At 30.3% G+C, this 12316-nt stretch overlaps 2 protein-coding genes across 4 annotated transcripts; one reads left to right on the forward strand and one right to left on the reverse strand.

The window, feature by feature from the left end:
- Nucleotides 1-268: 268 nt before the first annotated feature.
- On the reverse strand, nt 269-1893 carry LOC104811562 (acyl carrier protein 4, chloroplastic). The gene is made up of 4 exons (XM_010538286.1): nt 1716-1893; nt 945-1046; nt 638-760; nt 269-549 (listed from the first exon to the last, which is right to left on the reverse strand). Exons 1-4 carry the CDS (start codon nt 1782-1784, stop codon nt 424-426), a joined length of 420 nt encoding a protein of 139 aa, XP_010536588.1. The 5' UTR covers nt 1785-1893; the 3' UTR covers nt 269-423.
- A 4644-nt stretch (nt 1894-6537) lies between these two features.
- Nucleotides 6538-9986, forward strand: LOC104811563 (transcription factor bHLH137). Of its 3 annotated transcripts, XM_010538288.1 has the most exons (9): nt 6538-6675; nt 7104-7435; nt 7645-7794; nt 8037-8102; nt 8235-8303; nt 8459-8542; nt 8953-9048; nt 9175-9287; nt 9471-9929. In XM_010538288.1, exons 1-8 carry the CDS (start codon nt 6615-6617, stop codon nt 9259-9261), a joined length of 945 nt encoding a protein of 314 aa, XP_010536590.1. In that variant the 5' UTR covers nt 6538-6614; the 3' UTR covers nt 9262-9287; nt 9471-9929. The 3 variants fall into 3 exon arrangements, with proteins under 3 accessions (XP_010536590.1, XP_010536591.1, XP_010536589.1); XM_010538289.1 differs by lacking the exon at nt 6538-6675 and having other exon boundaries at nt 6966-7435; nt 9175-9291; nt 9471-9986; XM_010538287.1 differs by lacking the exon at nt 6538-6675 and having other exon boundaries at nt 6966-7435.
- Nucleotides 9987-12316: the final 2330 nt, after the last annotated feature.

Below are 12316 nucleotides of genomic sequence, written 5' to 3' on the forward strand. Positions count from 1 at the left end.
ATATATAAATTATACAGTTTTAAATGTCACAAAGAAAAAACTAAATATTTATTCTATTGTAATATTTATATTTATAATTCAAAAATATTTCACTTTGAATTTGTTATAAAATTCTATAAATTTTAATATATATATATATATATATATATGTGTGTGTGTGTGTAAATCTGACGTGTTTAAATTCATCTCATTCGTCGATATATGTAATTTGATTTTAACCCTTTTATTAGATTAAAATAATTTAGATTGGACATCCACGAAAGACTCGAGCACAGAGAAGCATCCAAACATCCCAAAAGATTGTTCATAGATTCCTCACCAATCAAAATCTTGCATCCCAAAGAATACCAAAAACGAAAAGGTTACAAACCAAAACCGCCGGTTCAATTTCCCGGTTAGCCGGGTATCGACGATCGGTTTGGTTCAGGGTTTCTTGTCGACTAGCTGCTCTATCAAATCGGCAGCTTCTTGGATCGTCGTTATGTTCTGAGCATCAGATTCGTCCACACTTATCTTAAACTTTTCCTCCAATGTCATCACAATCTCCACCTGCCCGTGCCACATCAGATCGTCGTCCCAAAATCGATCGTTAAAACATTAGTAGGATTTCAAAATCGACATATTATATGGTACGTACGGTGTCGAGAGAATCGGCGCCAAGGGCCGAGAACTTGGACTCGGGAGTGAGCTCAGAATCTGCGGGCAATGCGAGTTGCTCCCTCACGATATCGCATACTTTCTGCACGGTTTCGGCTTTTGCCTGCATTTTTTGTAACACATTCAAATCGGTGCATAATATGCCTATATGTGTCAATACATAGGAGATTTTAGGTTAAACCATTGTATAAATTACAATACTAATACTACTCTTACACAAAAGTCTGTTCCTTTTTTTTTTAATGTTTTCAAAAGCAAGAAGAGAGTGTGTGAGATAGGGATCTTACTGCACAAGAGACTTGAAGACGGAGATTCTTCGAATACGGGAAACGACCCTTTGTGCATCCAAAAGAGACGGACCGAAAAATCGAGGCTTCTCCCGACACCACCTGAGAGAGATCGAATTCGTTAGTAATATTATGGACACTATCGGGTGAAAGCTCGGTACAAATCAAAACCAAATCTTATAGAATCTAATCCGATGTGAAAGTTGAACCTTCGACCCAACTATATCTGCCGGAGATCCGAACACAAGATCGGGTGAATTACCATCTTACAACGCCCCCTACCCATATCTGGAATCGAACCTATTGTGAACTCATGCTTTGCATGCGCACTTACCACTCGGCCACTAAGGCTTGGGTGCCTGATATGAAAGTTACGAATTTGATCACTCTGATACCAAACTAGAGTTAGCAGTGAAATGTGTTTGGTCCGAGAAAACGAAGGAAACGGTATCTACACTACATACATAGCTTATATAAAACTGTTATTGTTTAACAAAAAAAAAACTGTTATTAGCGAAATGTTGGTACGTAAATGTATAACATTTTAAATGCATTTCAAATAGGGATAACGTTATTACGATAATTAGTATATATAGACACGTGGATATATATTATCATGTTACATTAGTGTTTACGAAGATCTTCGTGTTATGAATGGAGAACACAAGTGAGATTAGTACGAAAATATAAGACATAATATGTTTTATGGATTAGGGGAAGATTCCAAAGATGCATTGGAAAACATATGGAATTGAGAGCTGGAAAACTGACCTGGGAGATTCTTTTGGGTTGTACGGATAAAGATTTGAAGCTAAGAGAAGTTGCTGAGAGAGACGCCATTGATGCAGAGCTTAAAGAACTCGGGGGAGAGAGAGAGGCAGAACAGAGATTACTTCAACAGCTATAAGCTGGAACGGATAAGGCGTAATCTCTGTCTGGAGAAACACAAACCCGATAGTGAAGCGACGTCGTTTCGATTTTGACATCCCAGCAATATTTTTGTGGCGGAGATTTGTTCGTAATCTGATATTTAGACATGGAATCTTGTGGGACCCACTGAATGACAACAGTACAAACTCGGACAGAGCCCAACGAATTCTTGCAGGCCCAATCTTGAACGTACAGGATTTCCTAATGGGCTTTTATTGTACAAAAATACATCGTTGCTTCTCTCTCATGAATTAAAATTTTAAAAAAATATTGACGGTCCATTAGAGGAATCATAGAACCTTTTTTTTTTTGGTAAAAAATATTTTATAGAACTTTAAAACCACTAGATGGGTTTATAAACTTCAGCTGACTCAAGCTAAACCCCGAAAAGCATATGGGTTATATAGCATTAATCTAAAACATTAATGATACTCTAATCATCAAAATGCTTATAACTGATAGCTATATTTTTATATAGTTGCGGTTGCCGTTAATTTCGAAATTACAAAAAAAAAATGGATATTCTATGTATAAATATGTAAAATTATATCACATCAATATTGATTAAAAAAAAAATCATTTGATCCCATCAAGTAAATAGTATGTATATATATATATATATAGAGAGAGAGAGAGAGAATGAGGATTAAGACAAATATTTCGCATCGAAATTGCATGAAAAAGTGGAAGCTAGCTAATGCCAGTTGCACGGGCAGCACTGTGCTCTTCTTCAATAGATTCTTTTTCAATGGATAATAAAAGAGAGAGCCGTACCATTACAGAACTCAATCTTAATTTAAATAAAAACACATTTATGATTACATCTATGCCTCAGGTCATGAGGATGGAGACTTCCACCAAGACAGATTATTTTTTAAATTTTATTTTGGATAATCACGTCTTTTGCCACTAACAACAAAACTTAGAATCCAAAATATAATCACAATTACATGACTTGTAATTGTGGTTACCAAAAAATTAAACACAAAACTAAACCCATAGGCAAAGTCTACGGTTACTTAATTAGATCAGAACACGAAAATGATATAAAGATTGCGATTGTATATATATTCAACAACAAACTCATTATTTACACCCGTATAATATATGAATTAATGGAGATTATTGGTTGGTCGGTCCATTTGAAGCATATATATATATATAATGTTCATAGTAATGAATAAATATACGATTGTCATATTTGAGAGTGTATTCGTTATACTTAAGAGTTGTGAAATTGTGTTTTGGCGACAGTATATATGTCAATCTTGCCGCCGTATATATATCACATGACATCACTTCTTATTTGTTTTTTAATTTATTTTTTTCAATTCTGTCTTTTTTCTGTCGAGGAAACTTCGCATATCGATCCAAATTGAAAAAACCGACAAGAAAAAAATATTATGGCATCGGAAAACAAATATCACATACGGGAAAATGACACATCGTATTCATGTAATGTAATACATAATTGTATATTAATATGTAACTTTTTTTTTTGTTAGGTATCATGGAGTAAGATCCAGGCTAATTAAGAAATTAGAAGCCAACAAAATGATTTGAAATATACGTTTTTTCCCCAAATTTGATATTTGAACTCGAGACAAAACAAACGTTTTACCGATTGAACCAAAAAAATTTGGGTTAATATGTAACTAGTTATTTGTCCTAGTCTGGTTTACATGATGTAAATCGATTGTACGTATTTTCTGATTTGTCCGATTATATATTTTGATGATAAATAAATATCATTTTGTACATGTACAAGTTATGGTTTATGATATTAGCTCCTTTGTCAGAATCAAGATATAAGGATACTATCTAAAAAAATTAAATGTATATGTAGTGTGATAAACTAAATGTAGTATTTTGTCTAATTAAAAAAAATTAAATAGAAATTAATATTCCCTCCGTTTAATAATTAATATCGTTTTAGAAAATTTTCCATATTACTAAATAAATGTCATTTTAAATTTTATAAGTGATTTTTTAATATAATTTCTAATTTTACTTTTAATTAAAAAAATGTTTAATTTTAATAGAGTATTAATGAGAATTAGGATTGATGAGGATATATTTGACTTTTTTTTATATTTTTTAAAAATTATGATAAAACCTAAAGGGATTATATCGCAATATTTTATCTAATACATTGGAATTTACTCTTAATACATAACCATCTTGTTTAATCACCAATCTATTTTGTGTGTGTATATATATATATATATATATATATATTATAGATAGGTCATTAATATAAAACATACTCGAAATTACTTTACATTTCACAAAACAAATGCACAAATATTTTTGTAAACAATTTTTTTTTGGTGACCGTAACGTTACAAAGCCCGTCGAAACGCGTTTGTAACATGAATAGACACTAAGTACATGCTTTGTCCTAAATCACACGATATCGATATTGTTGGACCCATGCATTGTTTCAAAGGTCAAATTTGCTTCTTCAATTTCTATATTTTAGTTTTTTTTTCCTTGGAGAGTTTCTATCATAATTAATTCGAATATATACGCGATGTGACAGCAAAATCTACCATATCAAGGCCAAAAAAAATAAAATAATATACCGACTGCACTAATTCCAAGGTAAATTTGCCGTAAAGAGGATATTTTAATCAAGGGAATTTAGTAATCATTTAGTTTATAATAACTTCATTAAAAATGTGTTCTGGAAAGGTAGAAAATTTTCCAATATGAATATCAATCCACTATATATATACACATATATCATTTCCATGTCACATTAGATATATATGTGTGTGTTTGTGTGTTAAATTCAATTTTTAAACTAACGATATATACTGAACTCTAAAAAATAAGGATTTGTCCCCTATTATACATATATATTATTCTATTTTTATATAAATTGTATATATATATATGAAATTTTATGATTTTTCACTTAAAACCAAATAAATATAAATATATATATATATATATATTTAAAAAGTTATACAATCTTTATACATAACTATTAATCACTTTTATTATATATCTTTCACGAAAATTAATAATTATTCTAAAATATGTTACATATACTCTCGTTATGTCCACAAAATTGCATCAAAGCAATGCATGCAATCGGAAATGTGAAGGAAGAGAGCAGTATAGAAACTGAACCGTTTGGGACAATGAAACTCATTTCTACATTAAAACCTTCCATTTTTTTTATAACCATATTTGTATTTTTTTTTTCCAAGCATATAGCGAAAAAAATCATATCCGAATCAAATTATGTCATGTATTAAACATTTATAATCTCTATGATACCACAACGTATACTAGAAAATTCCTCTAAAATCTATTTTTGAATTGAGGGTATAAATTTCCACTGAGATGGGCTCAAAGCCCAAAAACATGGCCTTATTTTATACCAACGCAAAAAGACAAAAATAAAAGAGAGAAAAAAAGATGGGAGGAAAAAAGTGGATGGGAAGAGATACGTATTTTTTTTTATTCACACATTTAATGAAGAATATATCATATTGAATTTTTAGAATAACATTAAATATGTGGCATTGGCTTTTGGGAGTTTATATGGTTGTATTTATAGAGTTAGTCAGTTAATGATAGATTGAAATTTTTTTTAAAGAGTTAATGAATTCATATAGATGTAGAACATTTTTAAAAATATAAAGTACCATAATGTAAGTAAACTCTTTGATAGTGAATGAATTGGGTTAAAATGGTGAAAATCTAATTAGTTTGTAATCATTCAAAGCCAATGTATTTCATAATTATAGTTATATTTAATATATATATATATATATTAAATAACTTTGCAATATATATTTCAGAAATCTTACAAATTCAATTCTTGCTAGCAGCAATTTAATGGCAAAGAAATAGATATATCGACTCGTGGATTATAATTTACGATGATTCGAGAGAATAGTCTGATGTGAAACTCTACTTCGGCGATATTATATATTAATTTATTTTTAGACTTATATAATGTACAATATAATATATATATAACTTATTTATGTTATATTTTAAAATTAATTAAATGCAATTAATAATTTTGTTAAAAAAATATGTCCCGGAAAATTGTTACCAATTTCTTTCATGAATATGTAATCTTTTTTTTTTAAAGCATATCATTTATTTCCAACACACAATCTTTTAAAAAATCATCTCTTTTATCTCTCTCTTCCTTCAATTTTTATTTTTAATATATATGGATTTAAATGTCAAATAAAACAAGAATAAAATTATTTTAAAATTTTAGCATTTGCATTGTTTATTTTTTTAACTTTTGGATAAAACAATACTACACACATATATATAATTAATTAATTTTAAATTACGTGCAAAAAAGCAACACTAGCTGTACAGAAAACAACAGCTATATCCAGAGAGTATTGCCGTTACCCAAAGTTTACATCTAAAAATAGACAATTTTATGAAATAGTTAATGGATTAATCCCTCACATTAATTATCTGTTTTTTTTCCCGAAATTTGACGCCGAAAATACTTTTGGTAATTTCTTGCATGCAAAAGTCCCTTTACCAAAAAAAAATAAATAAATAAACACTTTGAAATTTTGACTGGTCCCCATTCTCTCTCTCTCTCTCTCTCTCTCTAAGATGTTTATATAAACCCTTTGGGGTCCTTACGATTTCTCACTCACAAACATACGCTTACACTCTCTCTCTAAAACTCGATACAGAAAGAAAAAAAAAAAACTTTCTCCACTCTGTAAGAAAAAAGAAAGAAAGATGGCAGCTTTCTCTTCGTTCCAACAGTATCATCCTTTTCTGCTAGACCCTCTTCTCTTACCAGAGAGTATTGCCGTTACCCAAAGTTTACATCTAAAAATAGACAATTTTATGAAATAGTTAATGGATTAATCCCTCACATTAATTATCTGTTTTTTTTCCCGAAATTTGACGCCGAAAATACTTTTGGTAATTTCTTGCATGCAAAAGTCCCTTTACCAAAAAAAAATAAATAAATAAACACTTTGAAATTTTGACTGGTCCCCATTCTCTCTCTCTCTCTCTCTCTCTCTAAGATGTTTATATAAACCCTTTGGGGTCCTTACGATTTCTCACTCACAAACATACGCTTACACTCTCTCTCTAAAACTCGATACAGAAAGAAAAAAAAAAAACTTTCTCCACTCTGTAAGAAAAAAGAAAGAAAGATGGCAGCTTTCTCTTCGTTCCAACAGTATCATCCTTTTCTGCTAGACCCTCTTCTCTTACCTTCGTCTAACATCACCCCCCCCGCCATTAACGCTCCTCCTTTCAAGCTCTCCTCCATTTTCGCCAACCTCGACAACAATGATGCACTCCCCGACAGCACCACCCCGAACTTTGAATCCAACCCATTTTGTAATAACATCAATACCGCCGATGATTCTCTTGATCAAGTGGCTTTGGTGGCTACGGTTGATGAAGTACTTAGCCAAGAAAACGAATCCTCTGGTCCCAAGAGACATAGCACCACCACCACCACCACCACCGAATCTTCCGCCGCCGCCGCCACCGTCGGCCACCGTCGGAGGAAGCCGGGAAACCGGTCTATCAATTCCAAGGTAAAATTAAAAAACTTCACATATTCATATATTCGAGTTCTTTCTTGTACTGGAACTTTCACGAGATCATCCCTGACATGTCACGGACTAATTAAACCAGTTGGAAATCCCAAAAAGTTGCGAAATTTAGAAACTTTTCTTGGTTTGATTTGTGTTTGGTTGGGTATAAATGACAAAAACTTAAATATTGGGGCGATTGTGTAAATTAGGAGGAAAAAGAGGGTGGGAAAAGCAAGAGGCAGAAGAAGGGGGGCGAGGAAGAGAAGGATAAGAAAGCGAGCGAAGAGCCTCCAAAAGATTACATTCATGTTAGGGCAAGAAGAGGCCAAGCTACTGACAGCCACAGCCTCGCTGAAAGGGTAATTTGGTCATTTCATGACAACATTGCTTTTAATTTTCCAAATAATTGCTATTTCGTTTTCGCCAATCAAAATCGGTCCATTTAATTTTATATAAAATTTCCTAGAGTTTGGTATGTAATTCCATGGATGCAGTTTTAGGTCATTGGCATTAATTTCTCGGGATATAAAATCAGAAATTTCGTATAATCGTCAAATTTTGACAATAATATTAATATCAATATATTATGTTTTGAGTATAGGTGAGAAGGGAGAAGATCAGTGAGAGGATGAGGATTCTGCAAAAACTTGTTCCTGGTTGTGATAAGGTCAGATTCTCATCTTAAAATTTAATTAAAATTGTGTAAATATGTAATTAAAAATTAATTAAATGAAATTATGCATGATTTATTATAGTTTGGGAAAAATGTAATTTGTGAAAAAAATACATATATAAACAGGTGACAGGGAAGGCCCTTATGTTGGATGAGATAATAAACTATGTCCAGTCCCTGCAGAATCAAGTTGAGGTGCAGACATACACACTTTCTCTTTCATGCTCTTATTTATTTTTATTCCAACAAAAAATAAATAAATACTTTATTTTATCTATTCATTTATGATTTCTCAACTATCTATTGATTATAATTTATTAAATAATTTATTTTTTCTATATATGTATCAGTTTCTGTCTATGAAGCTAGCTTCTATGAGCCCTGTGGTTTATGACTTTGGCGTGGACCTTGACACCTTCATGGTCAGACCAGAGGTAATATTTTTATTTTTTAATTTTGTCTAATGTTTCATTAGAATGTGGTTGGCAAAAATTTAATTCTAACATCCATTAAGAGTGAAAATTCCAATCTTGCATTAGACACATATTATCTAAAACGGCAATGTTATGGTTAAATATAAGTGCAAATATATTTATTTTTGAATTGTATATATCATCTATTATATACAAAAAAAAACGTCTGATTATTTTATTTTAAATGTATAATTTAATTTGACTATTTGGTCTGGTTTTAGAACAATATATATAATAATGATTCCGACACAATCAATCAAAAATCCGAGAGATGGATCTGAACATAGACATTAATTTGACATCTGAACTTCCCTCTAAATATATTATTTTTATGAATAAATAGATAAATAAATGTTTTTTTTTATGAACAGATGGGGCTCACAGAGGCTTTTACTGAAGCAATGCCAACCACTACAACTCCTCTATTCCCTAATTCTCTATTGCACCCACACCTCCCTCTCTCTCATGTAACATAAATTGCTCCTCTTATTTTACATATATATATATATATATATATCCAAAATTAGACCTAACAATGTAATTAATAAGTGAAAAAAAAAACATAATGGGTTTTACTTAATTTACTATTTCAGGGTAATAATATAAATGATGATGAGCAAAGACAGAAGTTTATAAACCCAAGTGGGTTCACAAACAACAGCTTCTGTTCCTTCCCTTGATCAAATAACACAACACAACACTGCTTGTGAGTAAGCTCATCCAATTCATGCCTTTGGTTTCTGCTATTTAATTATAAGCACATGCATGTAATTATACATATATACACACTAATTATATATTGTCATATGCTTTGACCTTTTACTTTGAAATTAAATAAGGACAATCAAGTTCTAGTTTATGATTATTCTTGTTGTTGTTTTTGGTGTAGGTTGATGATCTTTTCTCCTCGATTTCCACGGAGGGATCAACGCTACATACAAAGCAGATTTACAAAAAAAAACAGAGACTGTAATTATTTGTTGCTTCTCTTTGTAGTTTAATTTATTATTAGAAAGAGCTCCTTGTTTTCAAATCTTCATCCTCTATGCAATGGGAGATTCATCATCATCATCATCATCATCATCATCATCATCATCATCATCATCGTCATCATCATCATCATCTTCATCGAAAGCAATATGGAAATTTCCATGGAGGATTTTGTTTTTGGAATGAAGGAGCAGAAGCAATTTCCATGGAGGAAAGAGAATAGACATAAAGAGGAGGAGAGATATTTGCCCTAATGGTGTTTTTATTTTCCATTTTATTTATTCTGTGTTATTAGTAGATCCTTTGACTTTTTACCGCTTGTGTGATTTCTTGCACAAATTCCCGTGACCTTCCTTTTTTTTTCATGTAAACATATGGATGTACTTATATCATAATACATATATATATATACACATATACACACAAATATACTGAAATTAAATCTGTTAAAAAGAATAGTGGGTTCTCTTCATGGAGGACTTGTCTGTATTTTGTAGAGTTTGGTCAAATAGCAAATCCGTTATCAGTTGTCACAGTTGATAACACCCATTCCTCTGTCTTCACACAATACATATATACACGCTATACATAAATACACACACACACACACATATATATATGTGTGTATATACGCGTATATATATGTGATCAAATTTTCATAAACACACACATTAATCTTATTAATTTGTTATTATTCTCAAACATATTCAGATGTGTGCTAGTAACCCTAAACTCATTAAATGATAATCGAATCATGTTTTATCTTAAACTTTATTTTTGTTGCAATAGTTGATTACTTTTTATGTGCGTGTTCTTTTTTTTTGAAATAAAATATAAAAATAGTAAATGAAATTATAACATTGGTACTTTTCAAGATGGAAGATAATTTAAAAATGAACCGTCTATAGTGGCAACGGAAGAATGAATTTCATGAGTAGATCATGATATACGTACGAAGAAATAAAGACCTAGTAACAATTATTATATTCTAGAATCTATATTATAAAATGCAATTAAATTTTTTGTTTATATTGATACTTTTATGAGGTTTGGACTAATCTTTACGATTGAAAATATAACTAATAGATATTTAAAAATATCATATTTTCACTACTTAAAAGTACTGTCCATGTCAAACTGAAATATTTTACACAAATAAATTTGGAAGCCGTTTAACATGTGATTGGTTTTTTTATTTCCATCAACTGCGCATGTACATGTATATATGTATGTATGTATGTATGTATGTATGCATGCAAGCGCAATTACATAAATAAATATAAAAAACAAAGCATTTTTTGGCCCATAAATTCCTAGCATTTAAGACACGGTCCTACAAGTACCAAAATGCTTGTACAAATACATAGAGATACACTATACACACGTCTGTAGATATAGTCAAATACATATATATATATATATGTGTGTGTATTTATATTTGTATGTATGCATTGGTTGATGTTGTTCTCGTGTTGACAAGACCATTGTTATACAATAGCAGTCATAGTTTTGTCGGTTTCTGTCTTTTGGTATCTTTTGTGATTCTTTTCCTTTTTAAAAAAAATAAATTTCTGTTTGTATTCTCTTTTTATCAGAATAAAATATAATTTTGTGGAATGGATTATTGAGATATATAAAAAAACTATTCTCAACTTGGTTCTGTTTTCCGGTAAATGTTTTGACATGACAACTTCTAATAAAATTTTGCCGTCCAAGGGGAATGTATTTCTCATATTATTTCATTAATATGAGTGAATATATATATATATATATATATATATATAATGTAAGTGTATTTGATATATGAAGAGGAGGCCACTTGTGCTCCTTGCAATGCCCACAAAAACAAAAAGATGCAAATAGTTAGATTTTATTCTAATACAAGAGCGAGAGAATGATTTATCACTGGTGGTAAATTCTTCTTTATTCTAATTATTGAATTAGAGAATTATTTATCCAATCCGATAAAAGAATCGCTCTCGAAAACATATATAACGAAACCAAAACACATAGTCAGAACAAATTTATTGTGTTTAATTTTGGATTAAACTGAATTTCGATATATACTATCTATAAAAAATGAAGTACGAATTTTTTAATTATATATATATAGATGTGTGTGTGTGTGTCCAAATGACATGCATTGTTATTATTTAATTTTTCTTTATTGTGTATATTTTTTTCAAGCAGTTATTAAGAAATCTATATATAAAGAACAATTATTATTATTATTATTATTATTATTATTATTATTATTATTATTATTATTATTATTATTATTCCAACAATATTCGAGCCATTGTGGACGGTAAGTATGGGTTCCCTATTACCATCATACCACATCACGTTGCTCTATATACATAGTTAATGTTGTAACTGAAAGTTTGACGTGTCTTATAACGAATTTGTCTATTTTAACCTTGGACAAATCCCATAAAATATAATTTTCTATTTTAAACGCGATTCATCTTGGTATTTATAAGACTATAATTTAATTAATGGATATATCACAAACTAGAACCGTATAATAGTATTTTTTTTTTAATAGATAATGTCACGCAAAATTTAACCCATTTAACAATTCAATGGATTCTGATAAAATGTAACCAATTCAACCAACAAAGCTAGACCTGTTATATGTTTATTCTTTTCAATAGATCCATCTAGAATTAACAAGATAAAACACACACACTCACAGATGTATATATATATATATATATGTATGTATATATGTGTGTGTGTGTG

This window comes from Tarenaya hassleriana, unplaced genomic scaffold, assembly GCF_000463585.1.
Source record: "Tarenaya hassleriana unplaced genomic scaffold, ASM46358v1 Cleome2, whole genome shotgun sequence".
NCBI classification, from domain to species: domain Eukaryota; kingdom Viridiplantae; phylum Streptophyta; class Magnoliopsida; order Brassicales; family Cleomaceae; genus Tarenaya; species Tarenaya hassleriana.